At 47.5% G+C, this 23,519-nt stretch overlaps 1 protein-coding gene across 2 annotated transcripts in view; it reads right to left on the reverse strand.

Annotated features, from left to right (window-relative positions):
- Positions 1 to 23,519, reverse strand: part of N4BP2 (NEDD4 binding protein 2) — a 2,396,815-nt gene that overhangs the window by 1,027,323 nt on the left and 1,345,973 nt on the right. For both annotated transcript variants that reach the window (XM_069631771.1, XM_069631772.1), the window contains one exon: positions 4,228 to 4,313. In XM_069631771.1, coding sequence (XP_069487872.1) covers positions 4,228 to 4,313 — 86 coding nt within the window. The remainder of the gene's footprint in view (positions 1 to 4,227; positions 4,314 to 23,519) is intronic.

Raw genomic sequence — 23,519 nt, forward strand, 5'->3', positions numbered from 1 at the left:
CAGGAATATCAATGCATATGATACCTGTCGTGCTCTCAGTAGTCTTTTGACTGGTTCATACGATCTCCGATTTGCCTGGACTCCTGCCGCAAAATCCAGATATATATGAATGCGGTTCTCCTCGTATTGCAGTGTCCCTTGTTCCCTCGCCATTCTGAGTATTATATTCCCGTCTCTGTAATTAAGAAGGCGGGCAATTATTGTGCAGGGGGGTGCCCCTGGTTTGGGTGCAGGAGCCAGCGTGCGATGTGCTCTTTTGACTAGAAAGTGGGCTGAAAAGGATCCTGTGCCAAAGAGAGACTTAAAGGAGGGACTCCACTTGGGGTTCCATCGAGCCTTTCCCAAATTTCTCAGAGACATCTACTATCCGAATGTTATTCCTCCTGTATCGCGATTCGAGATCCTCACATTTATTGTGCATCTTGGTTAGGTTCTCTTGTAGCTGGGCAATGTCTCGGCTGTGGTGTGCGATGTGTCCTCGTTAGTGCTGATTCTCCCCTATGCCTCAGTTATACGCGAGTTTCCTTGTCCAACCTCGCCATCAGGGATCCAATAGTAGCAACAATGTCATTCAGCTTTAAATTGATCGCCAGAAAGCCATTTTGTACTATGGTCGTAAACCGGGCCTCTGTCACCGTCCTCATGTTCGGTTTGAGTATTGGACGCTGTTGGTGCCTCTACCGAAGGGCCTGGTGTCTGACTGTTCATATATGAGTCTATGGGACCCTTCTTTTTAGCACCGGATCCCTTTGTCATTGTGTCCGATATCTGTGGTTTTCTCTTTTCAGTGTTGCAGTGTACGAGGTATGCCGTAAGTAGTAGATCAAACAAATATTGTTGAACAGGAGTACATGCACAGTTTGAGGTTGTTTGGTCCCCAAGTTACCAATGGTGTAGTCGCCGGTTTCCAGACCTTTATGGAGTAGATTACACCCGGGTTGAGAGCCTGAGGGAGTGTAGCTGCAATATATTCTCCAGGGCCCTTGAGTAGGTCACAGTGTGTCGTTGATCAAGTGTTCGTATCACTTGTGCAGCCCTTCACCACGTCCTTCTTGGCCCAGGGAGGAGTGGTCAAGTCAATGCGTGTATCTCGCCAGAGGTTCACCGGGCTTCACTCTGACAGTCCCTAATTAAGGTTTGCTAACAGTTTCGTAGTCAACTGGTAATCTATTGCAGTTTCCAGGCCTTCCGAGTGGATTGCGTTCTCCCACGTAGCAACCACTATAGGATCGCTGTAATTCTATAGGACTGTGGAATCCGTTTCTCGGGATAAGGCCTCAATCTTGGTCGGACATCTGACATTTCCTATGGTCACAGGTTGGTTTAGGGAATCTTTACACTGGCCGTGGTGCAGCCACCGCTCTCACGTCCCAGTAGAGAGGCTACTGTGCTTATTTGCCACCCACGTGCAGATGTGAGTAAAGGGCTGGGGTCACAAGCCCATTTCAAATGTATACAAATTTTACAGCAACGTGTGAGCGCAATTAGTCAGCATCCAGGGCCCCTCACCCCAGCAGGTCGTGTGGGGTCCAGCATCACGTACACCTATCCCACTGAGCAAATGACTGTCAGAGGTCCCTTGGTCTTCTTTCCCCCCCTATTGATTGTCAGGCCAGCAATATTCTGATCAGGCTTTACGGCCACCGAGCCCACCTCTGACCGCAATGGTTTATACCTTGGCTTGTTCCTGTACACACTTTGTAGACTTACTTGTGTCTTGTGCCCTGTGGTCCGATCACTTCAGCCGTTGCGGATATTACGGCCGCTGAGGAAGCGCATTCTCTTGCGAGCCCGGTGCGCCTCCAGCCACTGTCAGCAGCCCTTGTTTCGTGCAGCGGGGACGAGATTCTGCCATCGACCCGTAAATCAATTGGCTCCCTTGGGGACAGTTATAAACCAGGGTTGTGTACAATTAGGATATGTACACGGGGGGTGGGCATGCCTCCTACTGGCACCCTGCGTAGAGTCTTACCGTTGTTCCCGCAGCTGCGAAGGCCGCATCTGTCCAATGCAGGCCGACACCCGGCGGGTCCTCAGCTTCAGTGTCTCTTAAGCGCCAGCAGCTATGTGCAGTCAAGTTTCAGGGATGTTCCTCTCTGTTCGGGCCAGTCCAGTCTGGGGACCGGGCAGTCCAACAGCAGCAGTTCTCGCCCATCCAGGATTTTAGGAACACTGACGATCCGGAGCACTCGTGTGCTGATTTCTACGGTCAAGTGTGCCCAGCGTCCCACTCACACCGTGCGCATTGTCCCGTGTGCGGTGCCTGCAGCGCCCTCTCAGCCCCGCCCCCAATTTGCCACAGCAGCGTAACAGGGCAATCTCCTGGAACTTGAGAGCGGCCCGCGCCATCGCCTGGGCGCATAGGATTTTTGACACAGTGGTGCTCGGGAACAGCGTTTCGTAGCAGTTCCAAAGTTTCACACAATATGCTTACTGTTCTGAGCTTCAATCCAGTATGTTTTCCTGCTCCGCAGGTGGCCCCAATACAGGATGGTCTTAAGTCAGGATTTGTTCGGGTCGCAGCTCTGGAATCAGGAAGCCATCTCAGATGTGCACAACAGCGCCCCGCGTATAACTTATTTTAATGAATGAAATATTATATATTTTTATGGATTTCTATGTATAACAGTGTTTCACTGTGCTTAGATCAATTGTATTGTATGTTATGTGTTGCACATTTGATATGTGTATAGCTCAATACGAGCTAATCACATTAATAAAAAATAAACATAAAAATATAAATAGGTTAGTCCTATTTGGCAAGACACGGTTGCCCACAGCACTTCAATGGAATAGGAAACCCAATGACCGCATGACCATGACTGCGGCGGTCTCTTAAGGAAAGCTTTGCTTAAATCGCCTACCATGCTGGTAGATGTCCAATAAATATAATGAAAGGGGAATTCAGGAATATTTGCTGTAGTGGCATGCTTGGTGGTCTTCCAGCAGCAAAAACATTGGGTAAAGTAGCAGATTGTAGAGCTATGTATTACATCCCATTTTTGAACTGAAACTGACGGATCTACGACATTTCCTCGCACCAATTTGCTCAAGGCCCATTTGATTGAATGTTTACTTTTCTTCTTTTAACACATTTAATTGCAGACAAAATGCGGGGAGATCCCTGCAACCTCCCCACATTTCTCCCAACTTAATAAATACATACATCCAATCCCTCCCCCTCTACATTTGCAGAAAAATGTGTTAAAACAATAACAACAAAAGGGCATGGAACTAATGGGCATGCAAGGAAATGGTCTAGTTTCAAACAGACAGAACAGTCCACACAAGCAGTTATTGCTCCACTTGTAAGCAGTCAAGGAGCGAGTTGATTTAAAGACCTTGTGCATTGTACACAAAACTCTTGAGGGTTATGCAAACATCTGCTTAACTGTCTATAAAAAGCTTCTGTTGCTGCAGTACCAGAGGTCTATAGTCAGCTACCCAAGTCTACCCATCATTCTGCATGGTGTTATATAAAGGTTTTGCCTGTGAAAATTTGACCTACAAAGCTTTCTCTATCCTATGGTACTACATTGTACTTCCTCTCCACCGTCAGGTGAATTTTAGAAAGTAGCAAAAGGTTTTAAAAACTCACCCCTTTATGCATGCATATGAAATATCTTTAACTAATTTCCCCACCTGACCTCTTGGCATCTCTCTTTTGCCCTCTATTACTGTTAATCATCTTCTTTCCTTGCCGCCCTAAGCACTGTGTATCACCACACAGCTAGGATTAGTGCTATATAAAACAATAAATAAAATAACTTCTTATAGAGACTATTTCGAAATTCAAAAAGTCGGGCACATTAGAGAAATTTGAGACAAGAGCAATGCAGCAGTCATTGGCATGTTAATGAACAAAATATTTCATTTGTCCTGTCGGCTACTACAGAAAAGAAGAAAAGACTGAAGGAGGACTGCCTAGACATGTACATAATGAATGGGCTTTTTGCCATTCTGAAGATTGCTATTCACAGCACTGCCTTTAAACTAAAGCTGCTACTGGGTCCCATCATGAAAAGCAAGTGGACAACAATACTCGTGTGTCAAAACAAACAGAGTCCGAAAACTAAATTGTGAAAAATACGTTTTTATTGTGGTCATGTAAGATTGTACTGTTCATAAAATTTCAGACAACTGTAAATGTGGAGAAATATATAGAAAACACAAATGTTAATGGACAACAGCATATTGCTCAGATGCATGCCTCAAAATGTTACCTACCAGGATTGATTCTTTCCATTTCTCATGAATAATTTTCGCCAGGCTCAGATCGATATGTACCATACAATCCTCAACAGTTAATGAACCTTACAAAGGGGAAATACAGATGCTTTTAAAACTTAGAAGGAAAGTGTCCAAGACATTTAATGAATCCACACTTGACTTAGACATATGCAAATTGATAATAAATATATGGTTAAAACACCAGCAATCCTGTTCCCATGCAGTATTTTGTAATATTTATATACAGTTATACAAGGATTCAAATAAAGATATGTTCCGCAGGAACTAAAAGCAGATCTTGATTATCCAGCACTACTAAAAAGAAGATGCTACTGCCTGGGAAAAAAGAGCTAGGACATAGCGGGTCGCAAAAATAACTTCCACATTAGTTTCACACTATCTTTTTGTGACTCATCATGCTTTACATTTCTCCTACATGACAGCACAAATGTAATTGTTTTTGTGTATGGTTGGCCTAGGAATCAAAAGTAGTCCCTTGTAGCTGTTCATGTCAAACTGACCAAAATGGCGAGGCTACAAGCAGAAGTTAAACAGCACCACTTATATGGACATTTTGAACCCTGCTAAAGGAGATGGTTCTTTAACGATAAGCCTTTACAATAGGCTACCAGCAGAGGCTTAAGAGGTCCTGTGATGGCGTGCTAAATCAGAGATTCAACGTGTGGATTAAAGTCCAGATGGTGAAGGATGTGAAAGAAAACATGTAAGGTGACAAGACAAATGAACTATGCAGTATACATACAACATGTCTATGGTGATGTTACTCTTGGGGAGTAGGATACATTATTCCTAGACTGGCAGGGAGGGAAAATGAACTGGGATGGTGCAGGAGATCTTCCAAGGAGAGGAGATGTTTAAGGTCATGCACAGAGTGGGAAGAAGTGGACAAGTGAGACATTATATCTCTATTGCACAGTTGTGTCAGTTATCATATTTTCCAGTGTGAGGGCTCAGTAATGCGAGGCAGACAACTGCTTGCGCTATTCTTAAGATTAGATATTTTATTAAAGACAAATTTGGCAAATAAATCCTTGTTATTCCTACTCTATCAGGGAAGCTAAAGGAATAACCTCTAACATCAACAAACTGGCCCTCATACTAAACAACAAAGCCTTCAAAGGAAATCATTAAACACAAACGAATTAACAATATTTAACCAGTATTTTGGATGAACTTCACCTGTCTTGGGTAAATCCCTTCTCATGGCTTTCCAAAGTCAATTCTCCAAAATGTTCAAAGGAAAAGAAAAGTCTTGAACCAGTTATTATGAGTTCCAAGTCAACACAAAGGTTCACTAAATAAGAATCCAGTGCTAACATTTCTTCAGCTTTCAGTTGAAAAGATCCTCTTCCAAGTTCAGCGAAGAAAATAGCACTAATGGTAATCCTGGATGTCCTATTTCTTTCATTGCCACAGTTCAAAAAATAGGTTAACAACTGCATTGTCTATGACTTTACAAATGATTAAAACATCTGCAGTTCATTTGGTATAATTGTCACAATGCTTCTTTTTGGGTTGTTGCTTTCATCTTGAAAACCACCCTTCTACAATTGTTATTGTGAGAACAGTCTCCTTTGTTCCACAATATGCTACTACTACCAGCAACTTCAATGTGACACCCACTGACAGTTTATACACCACCACAGTTCAGGTACTTCTACTTCTACAGCTTTATACTTCACAATTATTAGACACAAAAAGACAAGACACTTTGACCTCTACAGGTAGGCAAGGCACTCTTCTATAGTCTAAGAAAAGGGCAGCCTCTTTGCCTCTTCGGTCTGCCTCACTGCCACAAGTACAACCTGCCTCTGCTCCAGGACTGACTTCCTCTCAACTTTAGCAGTCTTCAGCATTACAGATTATCTTCTTCTGCAGGACTCTTTTACAAGTACCCAGCTCCCTTCCCCAGTTTTGTTCACACCTTCTTGGTTCCAGTACCAACCCTGAAAATGTATTGGCACTCTTTCAGCTTCAGGTAACAATGCCACATTTGTATCAAAGGACACTGGACTTTTAACAACCTTGCAGATCAGGTGAATAGATCGGGTGAATAGATCGTGATAGGACTAGTTTCACCATGTAAAGGGTTCGCCTCTTGGCTTGGGTAATGTGTGTTCTTCTAGTCAGCACAACAACTTCTGGACTGAAAGGATAAATGATCCGAATACTACAAGGTTCAGTCTTCAAAGGAAAAACAGATTTAAGCACACATGGCCACTCTTTAAGATAGATCTTAAACATTAAAGAGATGCCAGTGATTGTATTTCTATTCACTATCTCAGAGACGGCTTCAGACTCCTTTATGGAAATACAATTGGCCACACGTGACCTTGCTTTGATGCTGCATTCACTTGTTTACATTTGTAAAAGTCAATGTTACTTTTTCAAAATGGTTTTCTAACAGGCATGCCCTTTTAATGAGAGACACGCGACCACCCCAGCAACAGTTCATTGTTCAACAATGGAACTAATAGGCATTTCTTCTTACACAAACACTATTGCGCTCACTAATAGTGCGTGTGTTACATTTCCATTATTAAAAGGCTTTTCCACAACAACTAACATTTTATACTGACTTTTGAATGCACACGATTTACTTCTGAGCTGGCAACAGTTACCGTCAAGGCTTGCTGAGTGAACGTGAATGCAGAACTTCACTCACGGGCTCCAGAAACACTGCGTTTGCGTGCTGCTTCACATTCCAAATTTCTTCAACTGCTACTACTACTTCGGGCAGTCTTGGGACCCACACCCTTCTGCAGCACGGGTGTCTCTGGTCTGACCACGCCAATTGGGAGTCTCCTTTACACCTCTGTCCCTCGACTTGCCTTCTGCTATGGCCTCGGGCTTCAGCACGGTCACAGCTCTGAAATCGCAGCCACCAAGGACACCTGGGGAAAGCTCCACTCTCAGCACGTTTTCCTCAAGGCATGGTTTGAGACCACATGACCCTCTCAGAGCTTGCAGGTGAAATTTGCTTTCTCCATGCTCCAGCGTCCTTTCTGTGATTACACTCCCTCGTGAATTGCCATCCTCGTGCTCTTTTACTACTGCTACCAGCCATCCTCCTCCCTTCCACTTCTCCTGCTGTATCCTTTATTGCCTCACAGGTTTCCCAATTGGCTTCCGGTGTGTGCCATTGATTTCAATTACCTGACCCTTGCAAAGGCCTATTTGCCTAACTACTACATTTACATGATTTTTTTAAATTAAAATTATTATTATTAACTTTATTGTTTTTGGTTTATTTTCAACCTTTACAAAAAAACAAAAAAAAATATCACAAAAATATATATTTTTTTTTCAAGACAATGAAAGGCCCAAATAAAACAATCATATATACACTACTTACTTATAAAGTACTTAAATAACACTTACAGATCATTCACTTTATCAGTATGAACATAAAATCTGATATAAAAACAAATATCAAAACAACATATATCACCACTTTAAAAAAGTTTTCTAATTGAAACATTATATTGTACAATAACGGTAGTTAATTCATACTAAATCACAAATAACCCTCAGGAATTCATTAACACGTATTTTCAATACCGTTGAGGTTCCATGAAGCATCTCATACCAAATATTCTCTGTTCACTCTGGTAATATCGTTTACAAACAGAGAAATATTCAATTCTTTGTTTCAGCAAATTACATGCTTTCTTGGCTTCCTCCTTGTTAGGGAGAATTCTCCGTTTAGGCTGAATTTCCTAACCTAGTGAGTCCCCCAGCAGCTTTGCTGGATTTCTGGAGTTTGTTTTTTTCTCCTGCCAAGAGCGAGTCTCTTTCCTTCACACTCTTGGACATGATTTGAGGGGTTCCTTTGACTGTCAATGTGTTTTATGGGCTATGGGGTCTTTTACTCCATAGGGTCTCGTGTTTTTACTATGTGTGTTACACAGCACCCTCAGTGCAGTGACACAGGGGTGTCATAGTGACACCCCACCATAGACTCCATACCCTGGGACTGACTACTGTCTCCCAGGGCATGTAAAGTCACCATTGGCTTTACTAGTCCCAAATTATGAACAGAAACCAGTACAAACCCTCATATTGTGGACGTACTGGTCGGGGCAATTCGATTGCCCCGGGGTCTGTTAGTCGAGGGGGCACGTCTCCGTCCCCCCGATCGAGTTTTGGCTGGTGGCAGTGGATACTACTTTTTATATTCGACCGCGAATATATCTCTATGGGATTTTCCCATTGTTCGAGGCTACCAACTTTAATTATTTAATTCTCATAGCCTCGAACATACCGCCGGTTTATTTATTTAACATTAATTCGCCGGTTGGTATTTTTTGCCAGAACTCGATTCTAAAATGGCGTTTGTGTTCTCTTCTGTGACTCCAACCCAAGGCGAGCCCTTTGTTCCACTTTTAGGCGGGCTTCTCCACAGAATCCTCCAAAAGTGGTGCCACTTTGTCTGGGTACCACAGGGTGTGTGGGAGGGGGTTTAGGCACCCTGGACTGAGTTACCTTGGTAACTCAAGTCGCACTCTTGTGTGATTGTCCCAAGTGATGAGCCGGCCGGCTCACCACTTAGCATGTTTGATTGAGAGCTAGGCTGAGTGAATGGGGGTGTGCTGCATAAAAGCAGGGCTTTTGGGACTGGAACTTAAGTAGTCGCTACAGGACCTGAGAATCCGACGAGGGAGAAGCTGAGCCGACCTGCTACGACGACACCACCGGTGGAGCCCTGCGGAACCGACTAACCACTTCCCGACGACAGAGAAGATCTCACGGCTGGAGAGTCTTCTTCCCCTGACTGGTGGGCACAACCAGTTTACCTTCTTTTCCTCGCATCCCAGGACGTCTTGTGGTCGAATTGCCCGTGCCAAGCACCCCGGCAACCGGATAGCCACTTACCACTGGACCGCGAATGAAAGGACCGCTCCTTTTAACTGAGAACTCCGCGGCTGGTTTCTTCCCTGGCAGTGCAACGGACTCCTGTCTTCCTCCCCGACGAGATCCTCTCTTCCCCGGACGAAGCACCGACTTGCATCCGCTGCCAGGAACAACTGCCCCCGCTGGAGTATTGTCACCACTTTAAGGTACCGTGTCCGCCAGGCCTCCCTTTCTAAAGATTGCTACAAGGTAATAATAATCCCTTAACCTTCTGGACTGGGCTGGCCGCCTTGACCATCTAACTGGTCCCTTTCTTTTGGTCCAACTCTTTCTGAACTGATTTAGAGACTTTTGGGCACTTTGAACCGTGTGACCTTGGACACATTTCGACCGGAGCCTCTTAAAGTGGGTCCGGCCTTGTTAACTTTGACTTTACGGTTTTAACCTGCCTTCTTCTCCTACTGTGTTCTTCTGAAAGTGTTGGGATCCGTTTCTATCTTTGCTCTGCCTTTCTCTCCCTTGTAAACCGATTGATTAGAGTGCCATCTTCGTTAAGCGCTCACCGCTGTCTGAAAATAAGTGTTGCTTTACTTAAGACTTGTCTAACAAATCGTTGAAGGGAGTGTATATCTTTTAGTGACCGTGTTTTTGAACTGCTTAATATTAGTGCCTGTGTGTTTTATTAGATATGATTTTAAATAAATACTTCTATCTCTTTTACACCAAGCTCTGGTCAGTGTTTGCTTGTTCTACTGTGTTCTTTTGACCTATTGTGAATACTCTGTATACTGCCTAACTCTTCTTGAGGGAAGTCTGACTGCTCAGCCACAGCTACCAAGTGAATCTGTGTGGTACAGACTGCTACCAAGTGGGTTTACTGCCAAACACCTGTAATCTTAAATCTTTTGCAGGGGTCCCAGAGGGAACTGCACAGGTTTCTGCCTAACACTCCTTCGTCTCAGTCCCTATAGAATTCTGGGACATGTAGTTTACGTAACCAAGGTCAAGTTTTCCTACTTCTTGAGCAGTGGTAGAAGTGTACCAAAAAAGTAGTAGAACTGTGGTATCGGCAGGGGAGAGGGTAGGCGGAAACATAGTGCAACATGTGACAAGGTGTTGCTGCTGAGGCATTGCAATAGTCTAAGTGACTAGTAAGGCTCTTACCACAACTTTACACTTGCCCAAGGACATCAATGGACAATCCTCTGTATAGAATGGTGAATGTGGTCGTAAAAAGTAGAGGAATGGTATACAGAAACAAATAAAAGTAGTGGAATATCATTCCTGACCGTTCCCGTTCACTTTGATCTCTGTTCTTGAGTATTTTTAAGGGTAATTCCCTTAGTAACTATAACAAAGGGGCGATAAGTTTTAACTCGGAAAATGATTTACAGAAGACACCATTTCCACCATTCCTAGTAGTGTACCTTTGGCATTGAGGAGGATATTTATGAACCAAAAATATTCTCTCTTTTGTTATAATATGCTTTGGGGTTACAACCTTAGGGTTTACCACCTTAAATTTAAGGGGAGGTTTAGAGACATTAAAATTATAGTAAGGGAAACCACCAAGGGGCGCGGACCGTGATGGCCGCGTGAAGCTGAGCTCCGCTGTCAACCATCTAGTTGCTTCCATTGGAGCCTTCTTCCCCCTGCATGTGAAGGCCATACCATGCGAGAGGCACCCACGAGACCCCAGAGGTGGGATTGCACAGCCCCACTTTTGGCAAAGGGCTCACCGAATGAGCGGCGATGAAGGCCAGGCCGTGCCAGGGTGACCCGAGGGCCCAGCAACTGCCAGAAGAGCCGCCGGCAGTGGGCGGGTGAACCCCTGCTACGAGAGGAGCACCGGCCTCTGGAGTGAGCCTGCACCGTGGGACACAGAGAAGCAGCGCCTGGTGAGCCTGACCACCCGCTGTGGTGCTGAGAACCCAGCTCGGAGTGTCAGGGAGAGGACCTGGAGCTCCGGAGAGAACAGAGGACGTCCCGCGCACACTGGAGGTGAAGGGGTGGCAGGAGGTGAGGTGCCCAAACCCCCACTCGGGAGGGGGGCCAAGAAGCCTGAAGGCAGCCAGGACAAGAGACGGAGCAACCAAGGGAACCCAGGAACCCATGGGGAACGGCGGGTGTAAGTGGAGGAGCCCATGTGGGACACAGGACAGTGGGGAGAATACAGAGCATCCCTTGCGCACCATTGGACATGGAGAGTGACGCCCAGGGAACCTAACAGCCCACTGTGAAGGTAGGATCAGAGGGGAGGCACCAGTGGCTTAGGACTGAGCATAAAGGTGAAGAACTGTAGCCCCTGAGACTGTATGTGTGCACTGAAGGAGGGCCGTGACGCAGGGTGCGGCTGTCTGTAGACAGTGTAGCTGAAGACACCAGAGGGGGGGCACTCATAACAAAAGAGACAAGGAAATACCCAAGCCGCCAGCCCCGAGGTGGGACAAGAAGGCCAGAAAGAGGCCTGGAGGAGAGCAAGCAGCACCAAGCAATCCAGGAACCCACTGAAAACCATGTGAAAAGCTGTGTAGCCAGCACGGGACACAGGCCTGGTGGGCAGCAGCAGAACATGGAGCAGGGAGAGTCACACATCCCCTGTGGTGCACTAGGAAAGGGGACAGCCGGGTGTGTCAGAGCACCGATACCCCAGGTTTGAACAGACCCCAGAGAGGCTGGAGAAGGACGTCCCCCAGGGTGTAGGTTCCCTACAGCACTTCAGAAGGGAATCTAGGATGGAGACAGAGGGGGCAGGAGGCAAAGGGAGAGAAGCAGAGGAAGGGGAGGGCCGCCATGCTCGACAAGGGAGGACCTAAAAGAAATTTTTCAAGCAATCACAGCCATCGGGAGCGATATCCAGGCCTCCATTTATGATCCCAAGGGGAGGGTGGACAAGTTGGAGGACAAGATGGAAGGGATGGAGAACAATCACCTTCAAGTAGACTTCCTGGAGATTAAACATGAGGCTTGGCTGACAGACCTGGAAGATCATGAGGACACCCTTTTAAAGCTCGACGATGCCGAAAATAGAGAGCGCCTACTGGGGATGAGTGAACAGAAGGCGAGACAGCGGCAGATGTGGGAAGGAAGGTCGAAGGTCTGATCAATGCTCTTTTTCTCTCCGTGGGAGGTAAAGTGGTCCAGCTGGACAGGGCCCACACAGGTGGTGGGTGGAGGCCCGAGATCGATAGTCCTCCGCTTCCTCAGATATAGGGACCGGATGGAAGTCCTGGAGAGAGCAAAGCGCATAGGAACTCTGCAATATGAGGGGTACTCAGTTAAGGTGTTCCAGGATCTTTCGGGACTTACTTTGTCACGCAGAAGAGACTGTCGCCCCTCACACAATGGCTGACGGAAAAGGTGCTCCGATACCACTGGTCATAGCCATTTGCTTTGTGTTTCGAGAGAGGCGATACCGACTACCGGATCACCAACGGCTAGGAAGCACAACAGGTACTAAGGTCCCTGAAAGAGGGGGTATCGTACCCAGATACAAATTTGGAAGAAGGCGAGGCATGTACAAACTCGGAGCGATGGAAGGAACTCATGTCTAAGAAAAAAATGTCGGGCGGCAGGAAGTTCCTGAAACTAAAGACCCCACCTTCGGGAAGTGACTGTGAAAATACATTTAGGGATCTGTTTAGAAGCATGGAACCTCTGCAAGGCCTCAAATGTTTTTGCAAATAGCTAGGGAGGAGAAAAGTGGTAGCATGGACAGGCGGAGTGGGAACGTTATCCTTAGTGGCCCATCGTATGGTGGCGTCTCTAGTTGTAAGGGGGGGAAGGGGAGGGTGGAATGGGGGAGGGGATGGGTGGAGGGAGGTGGTATTGGGTATCTGGGGTGTGTGGCTGGGGCAGGTGGGCAGGTTATTTGTTGCTGCAATGGAAGGGTCAGGAGCTAGTTTGAGGATCGGCTATGGTGTGCAGGGATAATGGCGGGTGGCAGACGAGCTCAGGATGAGGACGTTAAATGTGAAAGGGTTGAACTCTCCCACAAAGCGCTCACTGGTGGCAAGGAAATTCCAAAACCAGGGGTTGGACATCATGTTCCTACAGGAAACAAGGTTAGTTGTTTGGGAAGAGAGGCGTATCCTAGGGGGTCAGATAGGACAGGCATTCTGGGCTTCGGATGCGACCAAGAAAGGAGGAGTTGGTATTCTGCTTAACAGAAGGTTCCGCCTGGGAGACATGAAGGTGTGGCGGAAGCTGGATGGTAGGGCCTTGCTTGTCTCTGGCACACTGGAGGGCGTGCAGATGAAGCTAACCACTATTTACTGCCCGAACCAAGGTCAGCTCCTGTTCTTTCAGGACAAGCTGATGTAAGCACTGCGCAGGATAAGGCCTACTGACCTTGGCGGGTGATTTTAACATGTGGGCTGATCCAGCAATGGACAGAAGTGGTGGTGAGGGTCTGCCGGGGGTGGGATGCCCACAAGCAGGGAGTGGCTTCCACAATCTTCTGGCAAGGGAAGGTATGATAGATGTCTGGAGGGAGTGCCGACCCGAGACCCGGGGCTATACATTCTTCTCCCCCGTGCAGGGTGCAAGAACAAGGATTGACTACTGGTGTATTCATAGGCAGCACATGAACAGGGCATTCGGCTGGGACCTTACCCCTATTAGCTGGACAGATCATGACATGGTTTATATGGGAATTTACATGATGGGCCTACAAACGAGAGACTCCCTATGGAAGCGCAATGACACGCTGCTGAAGGATGTGGTCTTTGTGGAGGAGTTATGATAGCGGTGGGGGATTTATCTCCTATTTAACGACACAGGGAAGTCCACCCCAATACGGTCTGGGAGGCTGCGAAGGTGACTGATTGGAGAAGGGGCGAGGAACAAGAGGACCAGGGCACTGTTAGTGGAGAGACTAAGGGGGGAGATTTGAGATCTGGAGGCTGAAAGATTGGGCGGGAAAGGGACTGTCCAGGAGAGGCTTGCGCAGGCTAGGATGAAGAGGCAGGAGCTGAAGGAACTGGAGGTGGAGAAGGTGGTGTCCTGGGTGCAGTCCCTCCGGGAGCGCTATTATGAAGCGTCCAGGCAAAGGGGCCAATGGGCAGACCGTTGGGTGGTGGAGATTAAGGACACATCGAATTGCTCCACTCAACCACGATGGGAGTACTGGATGAATTTGTTCGGTTCTATTAGAATCTATGTGAGGAGGACACAGTGGTGGACAATTGCCAGGTTGAGCAGTATCTGCAGGGAATCCCCCTACCGAGTTGGAATAGGGGGAGATGGAGGAGCTAGAGGGGCCCATTACCAGGAAGGAGGTGCTGAAGGCGATCCGTGGGATGAAGATAGGGAAAGCACCCGGGGACGACAGATACACAGTGGCCTTCTTTAAGACCTTTGCTAACGACCAGGTTCAGCACATGGTGAAACTCTTCAACCATATATTGATGACAGGGAGGGCCCGTCCCTCTTTCAGGCAGGCCTTGATATCCGTTATTCCAAAAGAAGGGAGGGACCGTAAAAACTTTAAGTCATACCAGCCCATATCGCTTATAAATGTGGACGCAAAGGTTTTTACGAGGGTACTGGCATCAAGAATTGAGCGAGTCATGCCCGAACTGGTCAATTCGGACCAGGTCGGATTCATTATGGGTAGGCAAGGCAAGGGGCAGATGCACTCTGGAAGACACTACATCTGATTGACCAGGTAGAGAATAAGGAGGGTAATCCCGTATTGATGTCCTTAGATGCAGAGAAGGCTTTTGATAGGGTGGGTGGGATTTACTCTATGGGGTCCTGCTGAAATACGGGTTTGGCAGCATGATATTAAGGGGTATCCAGGTGCTATACTCATACCCCCACAATGAGGGTGGCGGTTAACGGTAGGCTGTCAAGGGCTATGGAGTTAAAGCGGGGGACTAGGCAGGGGTGCTCGCTGTCCCCCCTGCTATTCGCCCTCTCCATGGAGCCTCCAGCAGAGAAGTTGAGAGGGGCGACCCAAGTTGAGGACATTGTGGTGGGGCAGGGAGTTTAAGCTGGGGCTCTATGCTGACCATGTCCTCTTGCACCTGAGGAACCCACTGAGTTTGATTCCCGCGGCTATGGCACTAATTGAGGAATATGGGTCCCTCTCAGGCTTTAAAGTGAACCACCAGAAATCTGTTCTACTCCCATTTGCTCGAGACGGACTGAGGGACGTAAAAGCACTCAGGGATTTGGGGATGGAAATTCAGGGGGAAAGCATTTGATATCTGGGCGTCAACATTACAAGGGCTTCTGGGGGACATTAGTGGGGCTAACTACCCACCTCTATTGAACAAATTGTATGGTGGAATGGGGAACGCGCAATATTTGATGGATGGGTCGGCTAAACGCTTTGAAATTGAACTTCCGAGGATATTATATCTGTTCCAAATGTTGCAGGTGAAATTCCCAGAGGAGCTGCTGAGGGAGGCTAAGGGGCGTATGCTCCGCTTCCTCTGGCAGGGGAAACAGCCTAGAGTGTCCTATGACATGTTGGTGCTACCAAAGGACCTGGTGGGGGCGTGGGGGGGGGGTTTGACTTGCCAGATTTAATCCTTTACTATAAGGCCTCTCAACTGAGGGCAATGGTGCCACACTTTCGGGAAGACGCAGACAAACAGTGGGTCTTCTTAGAGAACCACCACATGCGCCCCGCCACAGTAGGTGAATGGTTGTTGGTCCCACAGGAAAGGGTCCCCAGCAGAATCAGGGAGCACTGGATACTGGGGGTCCTATGGGAAGTGTTTAGACTGGGTGCTGCGATGAGAGGGGTCACCACGTGGCCCTCTCCGATGAGTCACATCTGGGCCACACCGAGGGATGATATTCCCGAGCCTGAGATATAACAGAAATGGTTCAAAGCAGGGCTGTCCAGAGTCGGTCAGTTATGTATGGGGACAGTGTTGAATGTGGGTAAGCTGACGGTTTTCCTTTATTTGAGATATTTGAGATTGAAGGGCACTCTCACTGCAGAGAAATGGCGGGACTCACTACAGAGGGATTTCACCCCTATGGAGAAGATCCTGGACACTCAACTGACATGAAGGGACTTATTTCGTTATTATATGGAGCATTAGTGGAGGTGAGGAAGGATGCCATCGAGGGACTCTGACGGAAATGGGAAAGGGACCTGGGGGGGGGTGGGTGAGACTGGATGATGACCTATGGAGGTTGATGTGTAGGAGGGCCTTCAAGACCTCAGTTGCCTGTCAATTTAAACTGCATGGAGTTAAGTTGCTGCACAGATGGCAATACGACCCAGTGCAGCTGTCTAATATTTTTCCAAATGTGAGCCCTCAGTGTTGGCATTGATAAGGGGAAAGGGCAGACTTCTGGCACATGTTGTGGGGGTGCCGAGAGGTCCAGGTCTTTTGGGCTGAAATCCTGGAGAGGATTAATGAGGCGGGGGGTATGGCCTGTGGATTGGACCCAATGTTGATATATTTGGCTTGGAGAAAGAGGATGATCACTGGAGAACCCTGCCCCATATGGTGCACTTTCTGCTGCGTGCCTAGCTAGACACTGGAAAGAGGACACATCTCCCGCGGTTGGAGGAATGAGTTGCGAAAGCTAAGGACATATACCTCATGGAAAAGATCACAGCTCCAATCCACGGGGGGGAGGCGGGGGGGGGTGTGCTGGAATTGAATGTGAATGGTTGAAATTCCATGACATTCACGGTGGCTCAGGCATGGGATAACATGAGCCCTGAATATGGTGCCCGAACCCTAAAGGCGTAGAAGTTTTATGATAACCATGCACCAGGTTGCAGGTTCCTAGCGTTGCCCGACCCATTTGTATTACAGGGCCCTGACTCATGTTTGCGGGGGGGTTGAGAGAGGTGGTGTTGGGGGAGGGATCCAGACGAGGGAGTTTTAAAATATATATGATTGAGAACCTCGACTATTTGATGTTGAAAAACATATTTTTTGTGCTGTTCTTGACTTGTTAAAACTAATTAAAATGTCATTAAAATAAAAGAAAAAATGATAGTGAGCCATAATTTCTTCCGGTACAGTGGTAAGAGTCTCTCTGTTAGCGGAAGAATATTGTGTCTCATCCCAAAGAATTTCCCCACTACCCTGGGCCTTGTCTCCACCCAGGTGATCATCCCGCAGTGCACCACTCCCAGGGCTGGGATCAGGAAGCGTCTGCCTTCCCCTAGCCACCTGGGAGGAGACTTTAGGTAGGGTTTCAGTGAGGTATCTACAGGATTCTTCATACTAGTTAAAAATTCAATCCAGTTAGCGGACTATAATGATGTTCCCTGATGAATGCCTAGCACAGCAGAACCCAATATCAGTATGCTCATTTATCAGAGTGCGGCCATATTCCTTCATTTATTTATTTAAAAATATTTTTATTGGCATTTATAATTACATATAGTGGCATCTCAGTTGCCACATTTTTAATTGCTGATGGTTGTAATGCACTCACAAAAGTAATCAAAAAAACAATACCATAACACCAACAAATTGTCTTCACGTCTACAGGCACAATTGCGACACAAATCGGATTGTGTAGTGTAGTGCACAAGCGTGTCATAAATCTTGAGGAACCTGATCCTAAGGGCGGGCGTGTTAGTGGTTTCATGTCTTCTCCGCCTTCCATGTCCTGTCGCCACTACTTCAAGTACCCCACAGTAGTACATGGTGGTTTATCGTCTGATGGGTGAAACATGTCCCAAATCAATGCTTTCCACGCTTCGTATGTAGGGCTTGCATCGCTCCCTGCCCTGGACACCCCATCCCCCCACACTCTGGTTTCAGCCTCAGCCCAGTGTTCTAGTTCTTTCAGCCATCGGGTGTATTGTGGGCCCACCGGTGCCTTCCATGTCATTGCAATAGATCGTTTAGCTAGTATGCAAACCATGTCCATAAATTTAACATGTCTAAATTTGCTTATCCTCAGGTAGGCTCCCAACAAGCATTCCATTGGCGTCCAGTTATATCTTACTATTCCAGCGTGCCTACAAACTTGTTCTATTCTGGCCCAAAAGCGTTATATCTTCGGGCACCCCCAAAACAAGTGCAGCATCCCTGCTTCACTCGAACCACACCAGGATCATAGCGGCCGTGTTTTACTGCTGAAACTGGCTATTAGGCTTGGGGTCATGTATGTCCGGTACAAAACGTTCAAATAGAGTATCAGCCTAAACCTGGCGTTTCTAGACATCTCCCGAGGATACATCAATATTCTTTCCCACTCTCTTTAGGTTATGTCTACCCCACGGTCTGCTTCCCATCCCTCCCCCAGATTGTGCATCAAAGTCAGCAGGGGGTCTGCCGCTGGTTCCTCTGGCCAACTTTCCCATTTCTCCTTTGCTACCCTCCTGATTCTCTGATACCATAAGAACTGTCTGCTGGGAACACCTTCTTTATCCCTCAGAGACTCAAACTCCTTGAAAGCACCTTCTTCGTACATGTCTCTGCAGGTGTAAATGCCATATCTTTCCCAGCGTCGTATGCTTGCTAGGTCCAGTCTGGTCTTGCAGATGTCAGCTTCAATCCGGGTACCTAGCCCTTTTCCATACTTGCCTTCCCAGTTCTACTATCAGCGGTACTTTACCCAGGCACTCGAGTAGGGACCACAGTATTTCTTTTAGATGCAACACTGTCACTAGTTGTTTTATCAACCTCGTTTCTGTGGTGGTCTCGTCTGCGAGCCACTTGGTCACAAAGCTGAGTTGCGCTGCAAGATAATATCTCCACCCGCACCCCCTCCCTATACGGTAGCATCAGTGTGACCAGTGATAGTTTGTGTTTGGCAGACCCCCACAGAAACTCCCTCAACACCACCTCTAGTAGATGGGAGAATGATGCTTTGATGTAGTAGTGGATGTTTTGGAAGTAATATAGGAACCTTGGTAGTACTATCATTTTGATAATAGCAACCCTGCCCAGCAGTGACAATGCCAGTTTGGACCAAAACTTCATAATTTCTTCAAGCCCTTCACCGCTACCACAGTATTGTTCACATGCATCAGTTCAGGCGTGTGCCAAACATTCATTACCAAGTATCTAATTGATTTCGGCTGCCAACGGAACCCTACATTCGGGAGGCCACCCTCCTCCGAACCAGCTAGCCCGGCTATTGGGTGTATGCAGGATTTCTTCTTACTGAAGCTGATGCCGGACACCTTCACAAAGTTGTCTAGTACGTGCAGGATTACAGGGACTTTAAGATGTGGGTCTCTTAAATACAGTAATAAGTCATCGGCATCCAAGGATACCAAATGATACGTTCCTCTCACTCCAATTCCTGCATTGAAAAATTGCTTCATGAGATAGATAGCGATTGGCTCAAGTCCCAGTACATATAGCATTGGTGACAGCGAACAGCCTTGTCTGGTGCCTCTCTGTATCTCCCGAGCTGCTGACACTGTCTTTCCTGTTTCACCCTCGCTACTGGTGCCTCAATGTAGTTTCACCCACTTAATAAAGCGATCCCCAAACCCAAATTCCCTCATAACAGCAACCAACCACTCCCAGTAAATTGAATCAAAAGCTTTTATGGCATCCAGGGAGACTATTGCATATTGATCTTGCGATTCTGTTGCGTGCGCCATAATGTACTGCAGCCACCTCAGGTTTACAGCCGTACTCTGACCTGGGATGAATCGCTTTGGTCTTCGTGCACTATAGTCCCAATGACCTTTGACAGCCGCTTGGCCAGTACAGTGGTCAGTATTTTGACGTCATAGTTTAGCATAGCCAGCGGCCTGTATGAGCCGCATTCGTCTATAGGTTTTCGCAGCTTGGGTATTGGGATAATCAGGGTCTCACTCATGCTCCCATTAACAACCCCTTTTCGTATGCCTCCCTAAACACCTTGTGTAGGATCGGTGTCAGCTCCGAGCCGTAAATCTTATAAAACTCTGGGTGTAGCCTATCGCTTCCCGGGGTCTTGCTGGCTGCCAGGGACTTAATCACCTCGCCTACATCTTCAATTGACAGTTCCCCCTCCAGTGTGTTGCGGTGTGCGTCAGCTAGCTTGGGGACGCCAATTTCATCGATCGTATATGATATTTCAGTTTGGGCTATCAAGGTGTCGTGGCCGTACAGTTGGGAATAGAATGTTTTAAAGACATCATTAATTGACCTCTCTGACCCATTTATCTGGCCCATTTCATCTTTAATCACAGCGATCATGTGCCTCAGGGTTTCTTTCTTACACAACCACGATAGCAGTCTGCTAGGTTTGTCTCCCTCCGAGTGTGCTCTAGCGACTTTTGCTATGTGGCCAAATTTCACTAGCCTACCCCACGCATCTCGGCAGTTCCCCCTGGTAGATGCTAGCTCCCGTTCCAGCTCCCTTGTTTTCTGTCCAACAGTGTCCATTTGCCTGATCTTCTCCTCCCACGATTCGAGGTCAGCTCGAAGCATCTTTCTAATTCACCCCCACACTGGCAATAACTTCTCCTCTCACCACCACCTTTAGCGCCTCCCACACTGTGTTCCAGTGTCTATACACTCCCCACATTGTGTTCTGTATATTCTACTAGTCTAATTGTTAAGGAACCTGGGATTGGTAACCCTAGGTCTCCTGGGGGCAACCAGACGTGGTCTCCCTCTCACTGTGCTTAGAGAGGCATCAGCTTCACCTCACTGATGATCCCCAACAAGGGTGAAACACGTGTATGGGGTTGCTGGTGGTACTCTCGTTCAGATTGGAATTGCCATTGTATTTCGGTGCTGGACTGCCCCTGGGCAGGACAAAGACTGATATGCAAATGGATATTTCCCATCTGTGAAAGGCACAGTGAGTAAAAGCAGTGGCTGCGAACTCTCAAGTGGTTAATAACCACTGAACAGGTTATCATGTCTGTTCTTGCGAGAGAGGGGCGCCCGCTACCTTTGTTAAACTAATTGTTAAGGAACCTGGGATTGGTAACCCTAGGTCTCCTGGGGGCAACCAGACGTGGTCTCCCTCTCACTGTGCTTAGAGAGGCATCAGCTTCACCTCACTGATGATCCCCAACAAGGGTGAAACACGTGTATGGGGTTGCTGGTGGTACTCTCGTTCAGATTGGAATTGCCATTGTATTTCGGTGCTGGACTGCCCCTGGGCAGGACAAAGACTGATATGCAAATGGATATTTCCCATCTGTGAAAGGCACAGTGAGTAAAAGCAGTGGCTGCGAACTCTCAAGTGGTTAATAACCACTGAACAGGTTATCATGTCTGTTCTTGCGAGAGAGGGGCGCCCGCTACCTTTGTTAAACTAATTGTTAAGGAACCTGGGATTGGTAACCCTAGGTCTCCTGGGGGCAACCAGACGTGGTCTCCCTCTCACTGTGCTTAGAGAGGCATCAGCTTCACCTCACTGATGATCCCCAACAAGGGTGAAACACGTGTATGGGGTTGCTGGTGGTACTCTCGTTCAGATTGGAATTGCCATTGTATTTCGGTGCTGGACTGCCCCTGGGCAGGACAAAGACTGATATGCAAATGGATATTTCCCATCTGTGAAAGGCACAGTGAGTAAAAGCAGTGGCTGCGACCTCTCAAGTGGTTAATAACCACTGAACAGGTTATCATGTCTGTTCTTGCGAGAGAGGGGCGCCCGCTACCTTTGTTAAACTAATTGTTAAGGAACCTGGGATTGGTAACCCTAGGTCTCCTGGGGGCAACCAGACGTGGTCTCCCTCTCACTGTGCTTAGAGAGGCATCAGCTTCACCTCACTGATGATCCCCAACAAGGGTGAAACACGTGTATGGGGTTGCTGGTGGTACTCTCGTTCAGATTGGAATTGCCATTGTATTTCGGTGCTGGACTGCCCCTGGGCAGGACAAAGACTGATATGCAAATGGATATTTCCCATCTGTGAAAGGCACAGTGAGTAAAAGCAGTGGCTGCGACCTCTCAAGTGGTTAATAACCACTGAACAGGTTATCATGTCTGTTCTTGCGAGAGAGGGGCGCCCGCTACCTTTGTTAAACTATTCTAGTATATAACCCGTGATAAAAGCAGGAGTACTCTTTGTCCTGTGGGTACAGCACCTCCACACATCTGCTAGGTCTAGATTCTCTATCACACCATTCAGTGTCCTTAGGGCCGCCATTACCCTCCTTGCTGGGGGTACAGATCTATCCAGGTCCAGGTCCCAGACACAGTTGAAATCGGCCCCCCAAATAAACAAACTATCACGGTAGGGGGCTATCTTGCCGCACAGTCTGTTCAGGTGCACTGGGATACCATGATCAGGTTGGTAGGAGTTAACTATACAAATTTCTAATTGCTCAATGCTCCCTGTAATTAACAGAAATCTTCCCTCTGCGTCTGATTCTACCTTCGATAGGCAGAAGGGCACGGTGTCATTTATCCAGGTGCTTATCTGGAGTATGTTGCTCCATATCCTTGCCCTCCCCAGTGGTCTTGTACCTTGTGTAGATCGTCTGCCGTGAGGTGGGTCTCTTGCAACAGTGCAATCGAGATACACTTCCTCCTCAAGAAGGATTTAATTCTATTCCTGCGCATGTAAGTGCCCATCCCTCTGACATTCCAAGTTAGTACTTTTATGTCTGCTGCCATTTTTGTTTGTTTCCATGTCCTTCCCCAGCCCGCTCTGACCCGCACCCCACCAAGTTTGTTATCGCCGACCACATCCGCCCCCTCTCCTTACCCCATATTGTGCCACCTGTGTGCTTCCGCATTTCACCTGTTTCTGTAAAGAACGTATAACTTTTCAAACAACAGCAAAACAAAGTTAACCAAATGCGCCCAGCAGTTGCTGCATCCAAGCAACGCTCAGGCGCCCCCACGTCTTCTCGGCCCATCCGGGTCATCGTGCGCAGGTTCTTTAGTGTCAGCAACAGGCCGACACCAGTCCTCTCGGAGGGTGTGTCCTTTAGCTCAGGCCAAGTGGCCCGGCAGTGCCCCCGTCCTAGTCAATTTCTGCGTCTTGTCAGTGGCATGTTCTCTTAGTTTCAAGGCTAAACACCTCCCATCTCTCAAGTAATTGTCGCAGCACCAGTTCCTTTATTTCTGCATGCAAGGGCATGAGCTACGTTACAGCCTCTTCTCCCTTGTCCAAATGATTATGTTCCAGCCACATGGACGCTGCCGCCGGGATTTCCATGAAGACAGCTCGGCCCTTGTATAGTATCTTGAGCCCGGACGGGTATATCAGCATGTACTTGAGGTTTAGTTGCTGTAGTCTGGTCTTGATCGGGACAAAGGAGTTCCTTGCTTTTTCTACCGCAGGGCGTGTAGTCTGGGTATATGCCGATTTTAGCGTTGTCTCTTGTTATCTCTCCTCCTTCCCTCCAGTAGCGCAGTATAATTTCTCTGTCCTGAAAGTTCATGATCCTTGCTATCATCGGGCGGGGGTGGGAGCCTGGCGGTGGCCTTTTTTGTAGTGTTCTATGGGCCCGCTCCACCACAAATCCCTGTGAGAGTCGGCCAGTGCCGATTTCCTGTTGTAGCAG

The sequence above is a fragment of the Ambystoma mexicanum genome, chromosome 6q (assembly GCF_040938575.1).
Source record: "Ambystoma mexicanum isolate Mex_15411 chromosome 6q, UKY_AmexF1_1, whole genome shotgun sequence".
In the NCBI taxonomy this organism is placed as follows: domain Eukaryota; kingdom Metazoa; phylum Chordata; class Amphibia; order Caudata; family Ambystomatidae; genus Ambystoma; species Ambystoma mexicanum.